At 42.5% G+C, this 20,322-nt stretch overlaps 1 protein-coding gene across 10 annotated transcripts in view; it reads left to right on the top strand.

The window, feature by feature from the left end:
- Positions 1–20,322, top strand: part of plce1 (phospholipase C, epsilon 1) — a 73,012-nt gene extending 52,690 nt beyond the window's left edge. For 7 of the 10 annotated variants that reach the window (XM_079182358.1, XM_079182360.1, XM_079182352.1 and 4 more), the window contains 31 exons: positions 1,128–1,256; positions 1,346–1,482; positions 2,060–2,166; positions 2,485–2,609; positions 2,739–2,883; positions 3,274–3,438; positions 3,760–3,874; positions 4,015–4,177; positions 4,279–4,401; positions 5,254–5,390; positions 5,509–5,747; positions 5,971–6,032; positions 6,243–6,408; positions 6,515–6,622; positions 6,781–6,897; positions 7,539–7,697; positions 8,093–8,228; positions 8,474–8,515; positions 11,146–11,264; positions 11,618–11,735; positions 13,305–13,442; positions 13,612–13,902; positions 15,169–15,332; positions 16,291–16,552; positions 17,012–17,130; positions 17,260–17,388; positions 17,530–17,727; positions 18,159–18,362; positions 18,469–18,696; positions 19,352–19,557; positions 20,206–20,322. In XM_079182358.1, coding sequence (XP_079038484.1) covers positions 1,128–1,256; positions 1,346–1,482; positions 2,060–2,166; positions 2,485–2,609; positions 2,739–2,883; positions 3,274–3,438; positions 3,760–3,874; positions 4,015–4,177; positions 4,279–4,401; positions 5,254–5,390; positions 5,509–5,747; positions 5,971–6,032; positions 6,243–6,408; positions 6,515–6,622; positions 6,781–6,897; positions 7,539–7,697; positions 8,093–8,228; positions 8,474–8,515; positions 11,146–11,264; positions 11,618–11,735; positions 13,305–13,442; positions 13,612–13,902; positions 15,169–15,332; positions 16,291–16,552; positions 17,012–17,130; positions 17,260–17,388; positions 17,530–17,727; positions 18,159–18,362; positions 18,469–18,696; positions 19,352–19,513 — 4,507 coding nt within the window. In that variant the 3' untranslated portion in view covers positions 19,514–19,557; positions 20,206–20,322. Of the gene's footprint in view, positions 1–1,127; positions 1,257–1,345; positions 1,483–2,059; positions 2,167–2,484; positions 2,610–2,738; positions 2,884–3,273; positions 3,439–3,759; positions 3,875–4,014; positions 4,178–4,278; positions 4,402–5,253; positions 5,391–5,508; positions 5,748–5,970; positions 6,033–6,242; positions 6,409–6,514; positions 6,623–6,780; positions 6,898–7,538; positions 7,698–8,092; positions 8,229–8,473; positions 8,516–11,145; positions 11,265–11,617; positions 11,736–13,304; positions 13,443–13,611; positions 13,903–15,168; positions 15,333–16,290; positions 16,553–17,011; positions 17,131–17,259; positions 17,389–17,529; positions 17,728–18,158; positions 18,363–18,468; positions 18,697–19,351; positions 19,615–20,205 lie in introns of all 10 variants that reach the window. The other 3 variants (XM_079182359.1, XM_079182353.1, XR_013767569.1) reach the window with 2 other exon arrangements.

Genomic DNA, 20,322 nt, shown 5'->3' with positions numbered 1-20,322 from the left:
TTTTCCTGTGCTTTTTAGTTTAAAGTCACAGAGTTTGAAGTCTCTTAAAAGGCTTTTGCGGACATTTTCTGTGGCATCCACAGCAGACATCTGCTTCGTAATGATTTTAGAGAGGAATATATGTTCTTTGCAGCACAGTCGTTCTACTTTCTTTCACAATTGTCTTTCATAAACACCGTCACAAGATAATGGGTTTGTGAAGGAACACATTTGCAGATTGTTAGTAAGATGCTGGGATTTCATATAAACTCCTTTGTCGCAGAGATAAAAGATAACAGGTTAGTTTCCTGTCAGAACAGGAAGGAACAGAGCTCTGGTACTCGTCAGCGCACTGCTGGCAGGCCGCTAATGACTCAAGCTGGAATTTGGACACTAACATCCAATGTTGTTAGAAAACTCATTTCAGTTCAATCTTGGCCTGTGGTGTTTGTATTAAGGGAACCTGGATGATGTTCTCAGTTTTTTGGACAGTTTTCTCTGACTCTGAGTTATTATTTCAAGTGAGAGCTCAGGATAACAACACATTTCATTTTGGCTCGGCGTCTAGTGTTCATCTGTCTGTACTGGAGTGGGATGCAGATCGTTATTATCTTTCTTACTCAAAGAGGTTTAGGAATTCTGTGTTCCTGATCTTCCCACCGGTATCCTCTTTTTGCTATTTTTCTTTCCACTTGAGAACTTAATTAGAAACATCTCTGTCTGCTCTTCATTCGTCTCACACTTCCCCTCCTCCTTCTGTGTCCCCTTCTCCCATTCTAGTTCCCATTCAGTTAGGACACCGTCAGAATCAAACCGTGTCTTGTAAGTGGTTATAAGAGTGTCCGGAGTTTCATTACTACCACCTAACGTCATGCAATGACAAATGCATGATGCTTTTGCTTGTTTAACCGATGCACTAAAGTACAGAGTACATTTTTGTATCTTACTTTTGATGCAGGTCATTTCTTACTTTTGACTGGACCTCACTGCATTTTTTTAATAACTGCTTTACATGATTTCTACAGTAGTTGAAAACAAATAAATCTGATTTCATTAAAGTCAGTAAACTAAAACTTAGAAATTCAGACATTACATTTTGAACCCTTATTCCACACTGAATCTCTGCTCATGTAACCCAACTTCTTCAGATTCATGGTGGGGGACTTGTCGGACTCCGAGGGCGACTTGTCGTCTGAGTCGGTGGTGAAAGAGGTGGAGTTTCACGGGACCGAAGAGACGCACAGAGCTTTCAGCCACGGCACCGAGCTCATTCCCTGGTAAGAAACACACACACACTCGCACTCAAACACACACAGAAAGCTCAACAGACAAACGCCACAATCTTTCTGTAATTTCCTTTTACTAGGTACGTGTTTTCACTGCAACCAGACGTTCACCAGTTTCTGCTGCAGGGGGCTACGGTCATCCACTACGACCAGGACAGCCACCTCACAGCTCGCTGTCTGCTGCGACTACAACCTGACAACACAACACTCACCTGGGGTAAACTATGACTGTCATTAAAAGACAAAATCTGTATCATTCAAAAGCCTTTTACATCTTTTTGCATTGATTCATGTTATCATTTTTTTGTTCATATGAGTTGTCGGTTTGACTTACAATCTTGTTTTCTGGGGTTTGTATTGTTCAGGGTTTTGTTGTATTTTCGCAATATGTTTAATTTCCTGCTGTGAGACAGTTAACCATTGTTCTTAAAGATTATTTACAAGAAGTGGGGGATTTTGTTTAGGCAAATGTGTTAAAAAGATCATAAAATGAGCTGCCTTGTCATCAGTACAAGTGTAAGTGTGTATATCTCATGGAGACGAGACCCATTTCTTCTCTCAGTATTACGCTCTAAACAAACGGAAAACAGACATCCATGATTTAACATATTTCCTGTGTCATTATTATGTTTTAAACATGTTTAAATGTGTTTATCCAAGGTAAGTAGACGCCATGTCTTTTGTAGCACATCAAATTTAAACTGGTTGTAAATGTTGCAGAAGATGCTCAATTTCCGATGCTTTTACTATATTGCAAACATATCGTAAATGTGTCGGTGTGTGTTTTATGGCAGGTAAGCCTCAGAGCGGAGGGGCTTCACCCGCAGAGCAACCACTGGGATTAGGACAGGCTGTAGTGGCAGGACTCGCAGAGGGCCTTTTGGACCTGGGAGTGGTGAAGGTGTGTTGAAAATGAAGAAAAGCTTTATTTATCTGGTATTTACACCGTATAAATCTTCACATTTAGCCTTATTCTAGTGCAGACATTGTAATTGTATACCTTAAAACAAGTAAAACATGTTGTCTTAAGCTGTGTCTTGAAATTAACATTGGTACCATTGTTTCAATTATGTTCATTTATTACTCAAATTTGTCAAACTTGCATTGGAAGAATATTGACTCATCTTGTCGGATTAGTAATGAGTTCTGTGTTTGAATAGCATTTGACAGTCACGAGTTAGATTGCACTGATAATATTCCCGTTTATTTGAACGTACAGGCAGTGTTCCTGGGTCATCAGGGAGTAGACGTCCACGCTGTGTGTTTGCAAAACAAGCTGAGCCAGATGACGGTGGAGGAAAATGGTGTCAGCCTCCTCTATGGTCTCAGTACCACAGACAACAGGTAAGTGCCTTGTGGCCGTGCTTTGAGATCCACTTTCTGAACACTGGTGCATTGCTACACTCGTACATCTTTAAAAACACTTTGCCGTTTACTAAACATTTCATCTACTCACCTAACCGCTGCCACTAGACTCCTGCACTTTGTGGCCCCCAACCACACGGCACAGATGCTTCATAAAGGCCTGTCAGAGTTGGTGAACGCTTCCAGAAAATTAAAGAAGTTTCCTGACCAAAGGTTGCAGTGGCTCAGGAAGCAGTATGTCAGCTTGTATCAGGTAAACTCTGAACTGGATCGTGTTTCCTTGAAAATACTTTTCTTGTGTGCTGTTTTTCCAACAATGTTTGAATAAAAATAATGCATGGATTTAAAGTGGACAGCAAAGGTGGTGGAGGATGAAGTGAAAGCAAAGTATTAGGTGTGTTTTCTGCTCTGCTGTTTTCTTTTTTCTCTCAATTTTAAATAATGCCATTAGTGTGTCATTTTGAGCAAGTTTTATTATCTATGGTCATAAAATGTACAGTGTGCAGCACACAAAGGTATGCAAAATAAAAGGAGGATTTTGTATGTATGCCTTATATTAAATATGTCCCCAGCTCAACCTTGCCTGTTTTAACCTGTGCGCTTGCTTACTTTCTGTCTTTGTCTGTATTTTCTTCTCTGTTAGGAGGATGGCCGGTACGAAGGCCCCACACTCGCTCATGCAATTGAGCTGTTCGGTGGGCGGAGGTGGAACATGGGCACGGGCGGAATGGAGAAATCTGCTGCCCAGAAAAACAGCCCTCTGAGCAGCAATGAGAAGACCAAGAAGAAGAAGAAGGTCCTTGTCAGGGTCAGTGCATTGAATCACATTACATATATCTGAGACTCTTATCAACAGGTTCCCTTTCAGGATTCATCTTCTGAATGAATTTCCACCATTGTACCACTGGTTTGACATGTTAAGAGCCTTTACAGAGCTCCCTGTTTCGTGCTGTATTCTCTAATAATACAACTGCTCCGTACACTACACATATGGAAAGACTCTGGTCCATTTCACAGTTCAGTCTTGATCTACATTATTCCCCTTATTACAGCTACGTACTGGTACATTTTTGATACTGAATTGTTTGTTGTTTTGAACATAACACGTATGTTTACACGTTCAACACAGGGAGACAGTGGGGATGCCACAGATGACGAGATGGTTTCTAGGAAAACACGGAGCTGTAAGGAGGGACTCTATCGAAATGGACCGGAGTCTGACAGCATCGACCAAGAAGACCCAGGTGACATTTTACGAAGCTATTTGAATAAAAAAAATAAAAAAAGGTGTTATATTTTAACAATCTTGACAGGATATTTCCTACGGCACTCTATTGTCTGTATGATTTTTTTTGTTAACCCTCAGTCCTCTTTGCCTCCACAGAGGACAGCTTCCCTGGACCATTCTCCCTCTCATCCAGCAAAAGCCCCGGATTGCTGGGCTCTTCTTCCTCTTCCTCCTCCTCTTCCTCCAGTATGGCAGGGTCCAACCATTCACGCCCGCAATCCTCTCCGATTCTCTCAGGAACGGCCAAGTCGCAGCCAGGGTATGTAGCCTGCTGTATATGAAGACTTGAGGTTTGACAGTCTGACATCTAAAAGGTTAAGATATTGTTCTTTCTTTCTCACTGTTCTCTGGGGGTTGTAGGGCATGGAGCAGCAGGTCATGGCACGGCCGAGGTAAAGGCTGCTTCAAAGGCTTCCAGAATCTCATGATTTCTGACAGCACGATGAGCTTCATCGAGTTTGTTGAGCTCTTCAAGTCATTCAGGTATCGGATATCAAATATTAGTCTCGATTCTGTTTCATTTTTTATTTTTATTTTGGGTGCACAGTAGTAACAGCAGAGTAAGGTACACAATGTTCTGCTTGTATATAATCATTTGACATTCACTAGTGGCCTGAAGCATTGATATATGTATACTGCACATGTTCTGCTCATTTCTGCCACCTCACTCCCCTCTTGTTGTATAATTGTTGTGTTCTTATCAATAGTAGCTAAAGACAGTATGATAAAACATTCAACAAATGCTTCTCCAGGTTATCATGCCCAGGACAGTTTCCGAGGAGTCTTGTCTGTATAATATTTAGCTTCAATAATATTTTTCCAAAAAAGGAAACAATGTCTTTCCTTGATAAGCAATGGATTATTCTCATACCAGTCCTACATTTCTTAGATTGTAGTGTGTCCTCTCATCTGCTGCTCAGCAGTTTCCTCAAAAATATTCCATACTTGCTCAACTCAAGTCAAACAGAGACATTGGGAAGTGCAGAGTCTGCTTATTTTTTAGCCATCAGACCATTGTCTGTCCAGTTTGTTCAAAATATAAACAAATTACACTTGCCAATACAAGGACAACAAAATATTACTACAACAAAGTATACTAATGTAAGTCTATAATGTGACTTTTCATCTGGACTTTCAAAGAAATGCAGATGACACTGAATGTATTTGAGATTGGGTAAATTGATCCTAACTTAATGCGGAAAAAAGCAACTAAGCTTTTGTAAAACTGTTTAGTCTGCTGATCTGACGCGATGCTTCTGCACATCAGTGTCTGTAGTATAACAACTGCTGGTGGCTGAAATGGGAGTAAATGGTGCCGTGTTGTTTCCTCCACAGTATCCGAAGCCGAAAGGACCTGAAGGAGCTGTTTGACACCTTTGCTGTCCCCTGCAGCCGTTCAAGTCCAGAGTCGGCTCCTCTCTACACCAACCTCAGCATAGACGACAAAGTTTCGGGGCTGCAGCCCGACCTTGGTAAAAGAACTAAAACATTAATATATATATGTCATGAGCAGTCAAAAGCATGTGCACCGCACTGTTTCTCTTTTTGTTTCTCCATTACTCTTGCCTAATCTCTTCCTTCCCCCTCCAGACTTATTAACCCGAAATGGTTCCGATCTTGGCCTGTTAATCCGGACGAGGCAGCAGATGTCTGACAACCAGAGGCAGATCTCAGACGCCATTGCAGCAGCCAGCATCGTGACCAACGGGACGGGAGTGGAAAACGCATCGCTAGGCGTCTTGGGATTGGCTATCCCTCAGCTCAACGACTTCCTCGTCAACTGTCAGAGAGAGCACCTGAGCTACGATGAGATTCTCAGCATTATACAGGTAGAGTCTGGAAGCAACGGGTGAACCAATGCGAGGAAAGCAGTTTTAATAAACGTGAACTGGAGGGAGAGATGGTGGAGATGGAGGCCTTAAACTTTAGTTACTGTAGGGATAGAGAAAAGGATGCAGATGTGTGAATATGCTGAGATGAATGTATATAACATGGAAGAAAAAGTGACTGCTTATCAATGTTGATTGATTGTTTTACGCTTTTCTCTTGCAGAAATTTGAGCCCTCATCAAGCATGAGACAAATGGGTTGGATGTCATTTGAAGGCTTTGCGAGGTACAGGGCAAAAAAACCAAAATACATTCTGTACTCATGTCACTGAGCACAAGTAAAGTATATACTGAAAAACTTGACATGCTGTATGCTAAAACAGTTTGAGTTCAAGTTTGTTTTGAATTTACAACATTTTACCAAAAGTCTCTGTGATTGCTTGCTAATTGTAATCAGCCATGTATCGTTATCTAACCAGCCCTCTCTCAATAACAGGTTCCTGATGGATAAGGAGAACTTCGCTTCTCGTAATGAGGAATCCCAGATGAGCCCAGAGGAGCTGCAGTACCCTCTGTCCTACTACTACATTGAGTCTTCTCATAACACCTATCTGACTGGACACCAGCTCAAAGGAGAGTCCTCTGTTGAGCTGTACAGTCAGGTAAGTGAGCCTCTTTGCCTGCTTCAGCGTATTTCATTCTTTTTTCTGGACCCATGACTCCTATTTGCATGTTTGCGTCTGATCGTTGGATGTCATCTTTCACCAGGTGTTGCTGCAAGGCTGTAGGAGTGTCGAGTTGGACTGTTGGGATGGAGATGATGGCATGCCAGTCATTTATCATGGACACACACTTACCACTAAAATACCCTTCAAGGTTAGCGTATGAATAATTCAATTCAGAAAAGAGATGCCCATTGACCATTGTCCTTGCTACGGCTTCCATAGCTCTTTGGCAAAAATGTAAATGAAAAATGTTTTTATTTGACGTTGAGTGATGTCTCTGACAATGAAATCTCTCCCATGATCCTCCAGGATGTGGTGGAGGCAGTTAGCCGGTCCGCATTTGTCAATTCGGACATGCCCGTCATCCTGTCCATCGAGAACCACTGCTCCCTTCCACAGCAACGCAAGATGGCTGAAATCTTCAAGGTATGACATCAGCTGTATCTCAACTGTAGACTCTGCACAAATATACAAGATACGACTGTCCTCATCACTTTTTAATCATTTTAAGGCATCTCCTTGAAATCCTTGTAAGTAAAGTTCCATTGAAATACTTTGTAAGTACTTTTTCTAAGAACACGTGCTCCATTTTGAGCAATACCTTGCTTTATATGTTGGGAATCACATGCACCTACACCTTCATGTAGTCTTAATTTCTGGTACAAGCACACTCCTCCAGATGGGCACGCTTCCCTCGGTAGCACTTGTGACAGCACTTTTTGATCAACTCCACTCATTTGTTTCCCCAAATTCCCTCGGCTGCTGTGCGCATTCAAACTGGTGAACTTCCAGCCAGAGGCTTGTTTTTCTGGTCATCAGGCTACAACTGTCCCTCTTTTCTTTTTTTTAAAAGTTGTATACTCGAGGCCAGTCGACAGAAACATCATGGAACATCTTCGTGCTTTCATCTAATAAAACTTCCCAGCGTCCTATTCTCCCTAGGGACTGACTTCTGAGTGGCTTACGTCATCATGGGCTTGTTTAATGCAATGCTTTGATAAAAGGACTTTTACGTTCCAACCGTTTATTGACATCTGTCTCTCACATTTTTGACGTTTATCCATTAGACGGTGTTTGGGGAACGTCTCGTGACGCGCTTCCTCTTCGAAAGTGACTTCAGCGACGACCCTCACCTGCCGTCGCCGCTGCAGCTGCGGGGGAGAATCCTCCTCAAGAACAAGAAGCTCAAAGCGCACCAGGCGCCGGTGGACATACTCAAACAGAAGGTCGACAGAAAGACATCCTGTCCTCACACATAATAAATGCATAATTTATATTTAGCAGGGAGCATTAGTACGTACATTCAATATCTAGCACAGGTGATTAGAGTGCTGTCACATAAATAATAGATGCAAATATGCTTAAATGTACACCTCATCACACTATTTTCACCTAGCTTTACATAATGCGCTGCAGTATATACGCGCTATAGATTCTCTGAAGATAAGAGCTTATATATACAGGTAATGGGGAGGTATCGATCGTATATCTGATACAGGTATATCTTTGAAAATATTAGTTCTGCCCCCGTCCAATTTTTTTTAATTTCTTACTCTCACTTTGCAACACTCTCTGTTTGGTTTCTTTGTTTTTTTTTACAGTATTTTAACTCTTTTTACAGGCTCACCAGCTGGCCCACATGCAGGCCCAGGCTAGCAATGGGTCACCCGGGGTTACTTCGCCTGGCAACCACACCAATGAGGAAGAAGAAGAGGAAGAAGACGAATACGACTACGACTATGAGTCTCTGTCAGATGGTAAGGAAGAACTGCAAGGTTTAATCTCTAAAAACACAAAACTAACACAAAAACGTAACTAAAGATTTCCCTGGATCTGAGGCTGAATTACTACTTAAATTCTTATTTTATAGCATTTGAATCAGTTTCTGTTCACACTTTTATTCTGTTTCTATTTGTTTTTAACACTTATGTCTCAGTTTACGTTGGTACTCTATTCTCACTCCCTTCCTTTCCTATGTTATCTTGCCCGTTTTCCCACTTAGCCGATGTCCTCACAGCCTCTACTGCCTCGTATGGCCTGGAAGGTAAATGCACGGGTCTGATGCGCCTCTCTAAGTACCAGTGTTTCAATCTATTTAGTTTTGCAGTGGTAGCTGTCGATCTAGCTGATTCATTCAAATTACTTCAGAAAATGCTACTTTCATTTTGTGCCCCTGTAAGTTTTAAGGGGAAATTGTGGTATTGTTGCAACTGTACTCGCTGTGGTTGTCAACCACTGCAGAATTAGTCCAGAGGAAACACTGGTACAGTATGTAGACGTGCACTAGTGATCTGCATCGTTGCTATAGACTGAGTCCTGTATGTGCCTTACCGCAACAGCTAGCTTTCTGCTTTTTTGTTGACGTCGGGTTATGTTCTGCTGCACCGTAGCCATCTATTGTCCATAGTAAGCAGCAGTTTACATTTGAACAATTACATATTCTATAATACCTGGAACCTAGTAAGTACCTTAATGATTTAATCAAATCCATTTGATAGTAAAACATATCCTGAAAGGATGTTTGAGGGTTTGCTGAGATAATTAACTTGCTAACACCAAGGGCTTGAAATGATAACCTCTGTTTCAAGACATCCTCCCTCATTCTCCAATGTAGCTCATAAAATAAGGACAACCACGAGTGCTCTTTAGCGCAGGCTTTTGGACGGCTTTGTTCTTGCTTTGTTTCTTATGATGTCCACTTGTTTTATCACTGTTATGTAGTTTGCAATAATGCAACAAACATGCTTAACTGCTACTTTGCTCCAGCTAATTTTCTTATGACTGTGTTCCTTTTATTCTAAATAAAAGTATGTCACTATGAACACAGTGTTTAGAGTAACCTGGACATTATAAAGAAAAGCGCTGTTTGCTTGTGTGTGTCTTTGTGTTTGGCCTGCTTTGTGTTTTGTTACAGTACGTTTTTAACGTCCTGCTTTAAGACAAGAAGCTACGGTACATCTGCACAAAACCTTACAGGAATTATCTTTGAAAAATCCGCTGAGTAAATGCAGTACAGAGTCAGGGCAGGAAGTGACCACACGGCCTACTTCAAGACCGTCCTTGACAGATGTGTATTATGAATGACATCAAAATAATATGTGGTTTTATTCATTTCAGTCATTGTTAGCGTGATTTCTTTTTCTCACACAAACGCATACAGTAACTTCCCTTCCTTCTTCCCTCCGCACTGTATTTGTCTGTGACCTCGCCAGTAGCTGGGCAGGCTCATCAGGGAAACACAACAAAGCCATCTGGTTTCTCAGGCCCTGTGCTGCCCCCGCACTAAACAACAGACCAGGGGAAACTACCCTGTCCCGGTCGCAGTCCCAGCACTCTCCCAATTCCTCGGAAGAACTTACCGGTCAAAGACCTTCCCAAACGATTGCTCTAATCTAAACCTTATAGAGTGGTGTCATTTTTGATAACTCCCTTTTTTTCACTGAAATATTAACCATTAATCAGACAACTAACAAGATATCCTGACTGAATAAACTCCACTCCACCCATGACTGTCTCCATTTGACCCTACATGCTTCTACTTAACATCAGCTGGCCCAGTAAACACAAGCACTTGAGCACTAAACTGCCAAGTCGACACCATCTCTCGTTTTAATGGTAGCTCCCTCCAGTCACAGTCTGGCCCAGCTCACTTCTCTGGCTACTGTCTAAAAGGTGACATTCAGGGTCAACTCCTTTGCCAAAAGCCTTTTTAATGGACGAGATTCCAAACGTCAGGAATTAAACAAGTTTCCTGTGATAAAAAGCTTCTGCGTTTTCAAGCTGATTGGTTCCTTTCTGTGTTTTTGGCCGAGATGAACGTGTAGGAGGAATGAGAGCAAAGGGAAGAACTCCCTACCGTTGCTCCTGTTTACAGTTGATAGACATTGCTTGGAATATCAACATGGAGGAGGTTTTGTGTGTTTTTGCTTGGTAGCCTGGTCCGCATGTACCTCGGGGTGTTGATACCTGCTTACCCCCACCTGCAGTCATTCATCTAATAGGCAGAACTAATGAAAACAAAGAGGGCAGTGTAAACCATAAACTTGAAAACGATCATTTCAAATTAAGCTGCAAACACCATGGCTGAATGGTGTCAGCTCAACTCTAATGGCCCCTCAATGCTCTCTGACTTCATTGAAGAAAAACTCCTCTCTTGAAATGCAAAGTCGGTATTTGCTTTTACAAGAAGTAAGATTCCCAGATGCTAAATTCCCTTCTTTTGATAAATGTCCTACTGGGGGATTGAACGTACAGTATATCAAGAGCAACTGGGACGCCAACTCCAAAGCACAATTTTTGCTGAGCAAATACATTTTAAATCTAGGCTGGATCTTTTGTCAGGACAGTTTTTGCCTCAACTTTCTTGGATCAAATGTTGTCCGCTATACTAATATACATAAACAATTTTGATTGAAGGTAGAAATATGTCCTTAAGGGGAAGTTATGCTTTGAAGAGAGGTATGTTTTGGGGGTGTGCTTGCTTGATTGGCAGGTATCAGGTCACAGTTTGCGTTTCACGTTTCACCCAGGTTTCTAGAGCACTATGACACTATATGGTTCACCCAACATTTCTTGAGGATGTGTGCTCTGTCAGACCCACTCTGCTGCACACAGTACTCCTGCACGCCTGATAACACCTTGGAACCACTATAACTCATCGTATTTCCTTAATAGATAACATCCTGGATGACAAGCCGGAGGGGAAGAGCTCAGCAGACAAAGAAGAGCAGTCTGTGGATGAAATACCGAAGAGGATGAAGAAGTCTGAAAGCACCACGCAGAGCAAAGGAAAGGTAGAGAACTACACAATACAACACTATAAGAAGAAGCCCATTTAATAGCTGCCAGGCCAGAGGGTGTTTTGGCTGTTTAAATTCAAGCTAATGCTTATAAGTAATTGATTTTAGTTTGATCTACTTGACTGTTTTGCTGGTAGAATCAGAAAGAGGTTTAAAAAAAGAAACTACATGTTTAGATTGAAGATGCTGATGACGTAAAACTATTAAATGTGGACAGCAATCTGGCATGGAGGTTAAGTCTTAACAATGACTCTCTATTGTTATGTGCTGGAATAGTATATTGCTGTCTCTTCAAGTAAAATGTTAACTGTGTTTGCCCCGCGTCCTGTGTCTACCTTCACTTGTAGGTGTTTGACATCGAGCTGGGCGAGGAGTTCTACCTCCCTCAGAACAAGAAGGAGAGTCGACAGATTGCCCAGGAGCTGTCCGACCTCATCATCTACTGCCAGGCTGTGAAATTTCCTGGTAAGAGAAAACTTCATCATTCAGTCTATTTGCCACACACACACACACACACACAACTCCTTTTCTTTCTCCTAGTTTTCATCTGAGTGTTCCTCCTCTTTTCCTTCTCTCTTATTCAATGTTGATTTATTCGGTGTCACAATCTTTCTTCCACCCTTTTCTCTTTCACTTTTGACATGCTACCATCTTCATTACCTCCTTTTTTTCGGTCTTGTCCCACTCTAATCTACTCCCATGTTATATTTAAGAGGTCAAACCTTTTCCCGTGTATTTGGATTTTCTTTTCATTGCACGATATTTAATATCGCAGTGTTACACTCCATTCCTCTCCCACACTGGACTCCCACAGAGATGACGAATCCCTTGTTCCCCCATGGGAAAGACATCGTTACTCCATTGCAGCTCCAGAACAGCACGGCAAACCGCAGAGTTGTTATATACTATAAATGAAGGAAATATTTTTGGGATGTCTTAAGAGGCTGAGTAAAGTTAGTATGCCAGGTTTAAATTTGATCGAAGGTCACATGTCACTTCCTTCTTTCATCCACTTTTAACTTGAACGCGTCAACATGTTAACACAATCTATTTTTGCCTAACATGACAATATGTGTTTGATTTTAAATTCATGAAAATACTCTCAGCAGTTCAATATGTTAGACTTTGCTTTCTGTACCCTTTTAAAATGTCTTTACTTTCCTCTTTACTTGGATCTATCTTCATTCCATGCAACCGTTTATCTCAAATATGTTGTCCCTTAAGTTAAATATCAACCTCTTATCTCCTCTTTCCTCCCTTAAGTGTCCTCTTCTCTGCTTGTCTCCTCTTTTCTTAACATGTGTCCGTGTTTCCACTGGTATTTTATTTGTTTACCGTTTCCAGGGACCTGAGATTTGAGTAAGAGAAGACGGGGAAAATAGCCAGTTCAGACAGACAGCAGACTGGTTGCTGCTGTCCGCTGTCTGAACTGGTTGCAAAAAAAAAAACACTCATACGTTCAGAAAATGCATAGTACATTTTTCATCTCAAATATTTCTTTGGAAAGGAGGCAGAAATATGACACCAAATCAGAAATAGCTCAAGATTAAATGTGTTACACGCAGCATTTGATGCAGCGTTGATTTAATGACACACGTCTTATTACCGTTACAAACGAGACCTTTGCAAAGAAGATTGGAAGCGTCTATCTGCTTCTGTGTGCTCCATTCTCCATGTTATCCCACAGATTTCAGATGTTATCTTTATAGAGTGCTTTACAGAACAAAAAAAAAGCGTGTTTTTAAAGGCAAACATCTTTTTGCTGCTACTCTGCCAATATTACATAGCTTAAAATCAGTGCTATTAGCTTTAATCCCCTGTGCTCTTTAAAACAAATGCACTTGGAGTGACACTATGGAGGGAGACCAACTTCCTCATTATGATAGAAAGTTACGGCATTTAAAGAAAATGATGTCTGGATGGTTAGAAACAAATTGAGAGGTGCTGATGTCATGAGTGTGGTGTCTCCAGTCTGTCCGCGTTGCATTATTGACCAGTTTCCTCCGTCTGCCTCTTGTGTGTGTGGGAACACAGGCCTGTCCACGCTGTCTCCTGCCGGCTCCGGCCGAGGGAAGGACCGAGGAAAGAGCAGGAAGTCCATATTTGGCACGGCCCCCGCTCGCTGCAGCACAACAGGGGAGGTCATGACCCAGAGCCGCACCCCTGGAAAAGGTACACGGGGTCGAGGGGTGGTGACTGTTTGGATGAGTTGTCTGTATGTGGAAAGAGAAGATATACCGATCTCGTTCTCAGAGCTGTTGTGACTCTTCAGCGAGGACCACATCTAGGATTTCAGGGCCTTTGAACGTCTCTCTGTTCCCCCTCTCTGTCCTCGAAATAGGTGGCGCTGAGCGGCTGAGCTGGGAGGAGCAGCAGACGTCTCCTACCCTCAACCCCCCCACCTCTCTCAGCGCCATCATCCGCACGCCCAAGTGCTACCACATTTCCTCCGTCAACGAGAATGCCGCCAAGCGCCTGTGCCGGCGTTACTCCCAGAAGCTGATCCAGCACACCGTGTGCCAGCTGCTCAGGACGTACCCGGCAGCCACCAGGATCGACTCGACGAACCCCAACCCTCTGCTTTTCTGGCTGCACGGCATCCAGCTGGTGGCGCTGAACTATCAGACTGATGGTGAGGAGAGATGCTGTTTTCTCTTTGTACGCAAACTAAGGAACATCACTTCTAGCTTAAGCAGCGAGCAAGCCAACATTCCTCATTATGTCTTTTTATTTTATACGTATGTTTATCTCACTTAGCCCCAAAAAGTAGTTAGTGGAAGATGAAGCAGGGAGTGTATTCTCTTCTTCCTGCTTTTTAATGTAAGAGAAACAACTCCCAAGGCCTCCCCTGCATGCTAATGCTGGCTTTTTAAAGCATTGCAAACCTTTGAAAATGGCTGAAAGGCTTTTATTTGATGAGCCAAAGTAGCCAATTTTCCACAGAGAAAAAATATGATGAGCCTGTTTGAGTTATATCTTCAACAAGTAACTGATAAAATGATCTCTTCTGCTTTTTTTAAGGGATTGTTGATCCTGATTCTTTTGTTTCCTTTTCTTTTCCTCTCTCTCAATATCTTCTCCCTCTCAGTCTTTCTCTTGTTCTTTTTTCCTTTTCCCTTCTCTCCATCTTACTATGTGTCTCATTTGTCCCTGCCTTACCTTTTCCAGCAGTTCTCTGCTGTCTGTGTTCGCTCTCTGAACTCTGTCAGATGAAGTTATTTTTCTCTAAAAGGCATATTACATAAAGAACAATCTCTCAGTCTCTTCTGTCTGATTGTCTTTTGATCCTTGTCTCACTCCCTTCCTTTTCTTCTCTTCCTTTAGTTCACTCCTCCTGTCTTAAATCACCCCCCCCCCCCCCCCCCCCCCCCCCCCAAACAAGTCAATGTAGGATTTAGGGGGATTTATCAGCAGAAATGGAATATAAAATAATGTTTTTATTTGTGTTTAATGACCCTAAACTAAGAGTTGATGTGTTTTCATGAGCTAGAATGAGCGCTTCATGTCTACATAGGCAGCAGGTCCTCTTCACCGAGTCCACCATGTTGCACCGTTTCTACAGTAACGCAGAACCGAGAAACCAAACACTGGCTCTAGAGAGAGACTTTCTGAAGGCCACCTCAGGTTCTCTGAGATGCTGAGGAGGATGAGCGGAGGTGTATTCAGTTGGTTGCAATCTGCAACCTCACCGCACAATGACACTAAATCCTTCACACTGGCACTTTAAGAATCAAAGTTTACAAAACATGAGCACCCAGCTGTATGTAAGAAGACACTCGCAAGCACTCAGACATGCAATTTTTGTTTATAGGACAATCTTTCCGAGCGAACAAACAAAAACAAAATGGAAAGGCTCAAACAGCAGAAACAGTTAACAATGCAATCTTTTCTTCCTCAGACTTGCCCATGCAGTTGAACACAGCTGTGTTCGAGTCCAATGGCGGCTGTGGCTACGTCCTGAAGCCGGCAGTGCTGTGGGACCGTAGCTGTCCGCTCTATCAGCAGTTCTGTCCGATGGAGAGGGATGTGGAGAAAATGAGCCCCGCCATCTATTCCCTCACGGTGAGTTAAGATGACATGTGGAGCAGAATGGGAGATCAATCAGGAAGACGATCCTTGATAGTTTGTGCTCTGCACTTTCCTCACCACTCTTGATGCGCGCCGTTAGCTTCCTGCCTGTTTGTATATTTTCCTACTTACCTCCTTCATGCTCTCAGTGTCAGCTGCGTATTAAGTGCTGCGTATTAATTTTCCTAAGTAAAGAATCTTAAATCATAACAAAGCTGTTTATATTTGCAAAGTGTTTCATTTGCATATAGTTTTAGCTGCCTTTAAGAAAAGCTTATTTTAAAATTTTTGACAAAAACTGAATGCTTTTATTGAAGAAGTGTCCCAAATATTTCACACTTATTTGGACCCTGATTTGCATGGTGCAGTCTCTGAAGTCTCAAGGCGTTGACAACTTTCTTTGGCCTATTTTCTATCCTTCATTGGCGTACTGACAATGACTGCACAGACATTAGAAGTGGACACTCAAACATACACTTCTAAGTTCTCATATAAGGTCCATTAAGGGGTGTTTGGACAGTTTTATTGCTGAGTGATCTGTATGTGCGTTCATTATTTGACATGAAGGCCAAACAGTTAATTCAACAGGGAATAAGAACAGGACCTCATAAAATCCCTGCATCGCAGTATATCCACACCACGTAAAAAACAGCTGTATGAATAAGAGGGATGAGCTCACACTCGTATAAACCTGTGTCTGTTTGTCTGCGTGTGTGTGTGTGTCTGTGAGACAGAGAGCTACTTAAGGTGAATTATAGACTTTTTTGGCAGGTCAGAGTGACTTCACTGACTGTTATTTGGCCTTTTGGGGTTTTCATCAAATAAACTGAAAAATTCTTGATTTTAGTGTAAAGAATCTTCACCTTAAAATATTGTTCATACATATATTGTTCATTGTTCTGTTATTACTTATTAATAATCAAACTTTTTCTGTCTTCTTTTCTCCTTTCAGATTGTTTCCGGTCAGAACGTTTGTCCCAGTAACAGTGCTGGCAGTCCGTGCATCGAGGTGGATGTTCTGGGCATGCCCATCGACAGCTGCCACTTCCGCACCAAACCCATCCACCGGAACACCCTCAACCCCATGTGGAGCGAGCACTTCCAGTTCATCGTGCACTTTGAAGAGATGTGCTTCCTGCGCTTAGCCGTAGTGGAGAACAACAGCTCTCAGACGACTGGACAGAGGACTCTGCCTCTGAAGGCCCTCAAGCCAGGTAGGAGTCTCAGAAAGGACAGATCTTTATTCTATTCATTTATTTATCTTGTTTGGTTTGTGTTGAATGTTGTGTCTGTTTGTGCTTGTGTTGTGTAATTGTCATTGAGGACCCACTTGAAATGGTACAAGAATTTCCATACCTAAGATGTCTGCAAGAGCATATGTAAATATAAAAGCATGTATAAATAAATGATATATCTGCAGTGAATATATAATTTAAATGCTTTTATAAAACCAAATTCTTGACATTCTGCAGTATTTGTGTGCTCCGTTTGATTCAGTTCAGACATACAGCAGAGAATGTCATTTATTGTCGACTATTCAAATATTTCATATAATGCTCTGATGGATGTTAGTGAATTAACATAAATAAGGCCCGTGTCTTCACTTGTGTCTGGTTAAATGGACTCAACCTATTTTTTATCGGAATATAAAATATACCCGTTGTGTGTTTCAGGTTACAGACACGTCCAGTTGAGGACGCAACATAACGAGCCTCTTGAAGTGTCGAGCCTGTTTATCTACAGCCGCAGAATAGAGGAAGTTCCCACGGGGGGCGCCACTCCCTCGTCGCTGGTAAGACGGCGCTTCAAGTTCTGAGATTGCAGAGGTTCTTGAGGTTGCGTTCGATACTATACCTCCGTGCTTTAAAGGACTCTTGACAAAGCAACCGAAGATAACCTGCTGTCTTTCTCCTCCACACAGCTGTTCAGCTCGGAGGAGAAACGTGCGTCGCAGCAGCACAGGGTGACGGTGTACGGCGCTCCTGGTCCTGAGCTCTTCACCGTGTTCTGTATTACAGAACAGACGACCGCCAAACAGCTGCTGGACACGGTTAGTACCCAAGAAAGACTCGCGATGCTTGGATAATGTGATTGCAGCCTGAGCAAGAGGGAACAGTCCCACTCACAGTTTTCTGTCTGGCTTTTAGAGGTTTTTTAAATGTGTCATGTTGTGTCACACATACCTACACAGGTTGTAGCATCGGCAGGAAACCCGTCGGAGTACTTCCTGTGTGAGGAGAAGGTTCCTCTGTTGAAGGAGCGCAGCGAGGTGAAGCGCTGTTCTCAGCACCGTCCTCTAGCGCCCGAGGAGGAGGTGGTTAGACTGGTCTCCAGCTGGAACTCTGAGGAGGGATACGTTGGGAGGATCTGCCTCAAAACAAGAGACGAGGTACAGACAGAGACAAACCTGTTAGAGACATTTCAACTGATATCAGAGTGGATGTTATCAGCTAAAAAGGGAAAGTGATTATTTGGGTTTATTGGGATTAGCTGAGTTTAATTTTTCAACTTACCTGTTAAATGGCCCTGATTTAAACATATAGTCCTATGACTGTTTATTATTTATCGTCAATCTGCCACAAAAAGCATTTGCAGACTACAGCTCCCTCTTGTGGTTGTCTCTTATAAGTCATGATGCAGTGAATAAACAGCTCCGTTAAACCTCACTCACAGGCACTCTGCTTTAGGGACAGTAGCTTAATTTAAAGTAGCTACTTTAACTGTTGTTAGTTTAACTGTTTCTTTTCTCAGACTCTGGTTTGAATGCTGGAAGTCTGGAATTCTACCACATATTTTCCCTGTGTGGTTTTATTCTTGCAGAACATAAATGACAGGAACTCCCTACTGGAGGGAGAGGAGGAGGTGGCTGTGGGAGGTAGAGAAGGAGGAGGAGGAGGAGGAGGAGGAGGAGCAGCAGCAGAGGACGATATGTTCTTTGTCCAGGTCCATGAAGTTTCACCAGAACAGCCTCACACTGTGATCAAGGCCCCGCGCTACAGCACAGCTCAGGATATCATACAGCAGGTGAGGATGGTCAACCTGATAAACGTATTGAAACTTTGCAACACATGTGTACCAACCCGAAAGTGGCTTAATTTGTTTCTCGTACGCTCTCTGTCTGTCTGGCCAGACTTTGTCGAAGGCCAAGTATTCCTGCAGTATCCTATCTAATCCCAATCCATTTGACTACGTCCTGATGGAGGAAGTGACCAAGGACACCGGCTCCAAGAAGTCCTCCACCGCCAAGCCCCTGCAGCGGGTGCTGCTGGATCACGAGTGCGTCTACCAAGCTCAGAGCCGCTGGCGGGGGGCGGGAAAGTTCACTCTTAAACTCAAAGAGCAGATAGCTCTAAACATGGTAACTGATTTTCAGCGCTTGAGATGTTTTTGATTTGATTCTCCACGTTTTCATCTCATATGACGTGCATTACGTCACTCCTTTTGAGCGTGTTTTCGACTTTGTGATGTGCTCGCATGAACTGTTTCTCATGCTGCATCTCAATTAATTCACGTTGTTGTGTGCTTGCCATTGTATTTTAACACCGTGTTGGATTGTACGTGCTTCTTAACCTGACGCTGCTTCCCTTGTTTGTAACTGTTTTGAGTTGCTCTGTTTTTGTGATTATTGTGCTGTTTTTTCTGTCTATCTTGTTCTACTATTTATATATGTTTTATGTCAATATTTATTTTATTTCATCCTTTTTACACTTGAGGCCTTTTGTGCTGACACGTCTGTAAGTAAGAATGTTTAAATTAGCTGCCTTGTTGAATAAAGGTTAAATGATCTTTTAAGTTTAGTTTCTTTCTTTTTAAACAGTTAAGATGGAATGAGTGAGGAAAGCGATATTACAGCATGGATCGACAAAACAATCATTTATTTCTTTGAGTACCAAAAAACTAACTGCGCGTTAGGGATGAAGAAAAGTATTAAATGTACGGCAGAAGGAAAAAGTACACGCACATTTCTCTACGTCCTTTCTGTATGTCAGTGATGAATCTATTTCTGCTTTCAGGTGCGGGAAGACAAAAAGAAAGTCATTTCCTTTGCCAGCGAGCTCAAGAAGCTGACCAGTCGCAGCCGCAGCATGACGACTGGCGGCGGAGTGGACGGTCCCGCCCAGAGTAAGGATGAGAGAGCTGCATGCTGCGTGGCTCTGACAGAGCTCCAGGAGTGAGGCGCACACTCTTCGTGCTGTCTGTGCATGGAAAGGCAACGGAGGTACCGTATGTTGTCTCTAACACCTAACATCACAAAAAGGAGCAGAACATTTTAAAGGTGCCACACTGTTTGTTCAACTTTAACGTTTTTTTACAATTTAAAATTCACAGATCTTCAGTACGTTGTGTGAGATGTTAGTGCAGCGTGGACAACTAGAGTAGAGTTGGGGGTTGAATTTGGGGATTGTGGGTAATGCATGAAACCCTAACTTTTCTTCTCGCACAACTTTGCATTTGCTGAACCTTATAAACTTATTTGCAACCCTTATTTATTCTTTATTTTTGAAATATTATGAGACAGTTATGGTAATATTACTTATTTCTTGAGATCACATATTACTTTTTTTTTGTCTTAACAGTGGCCCTAAAAGAGCAAAGAGGCAAAGTCCTCTGTGACAATGTGTTGGAGCTCTCTGGTAGGCCAGAAAGACGGTTAATGTGGACATACAGTGTGTGTAGGGAGCTAACAAATACTCCTTATTATCTAGCAATTCAGGACCACTTGTGTGTGTGTGTGTGTGGTAATGTTGCTATGTCCACCTATAACATTTCATCTGTTGTATTTAACACATGGTGTCACTTTGCAGTTTATTATGGTTGAGACTTGACTGAGTGTTGTATTTGTTGTGTCGTCTGTGATCTTCTGCAGGGTATCTGTCTGCAGCTGCAGGTCTGAAGGCGTGGGTGGCGGAGGGCAGGGTGGGGGCGGGGAGGTTCCTACAGGCCTCGTCCTCCTCCTCCTCATTCAGGGGGCAACTCCAATCTG

This window comes from Pholis gunnellus (assembly GCF_910591455.1).
Source record: "Pholis gunnellus genome assembly, chromosome: 21".
Taxonomy (NCBI): Eukaryota; Metazoa; Chordata; class Actinopteri; order Perciformes; family Pholidae; genus Pholis; species Pholis gunnellus.
Note: the sequence above shows the minus strand (reverse complement) of the source record. Positions and strands in the feature narration are given on the sequence as shown.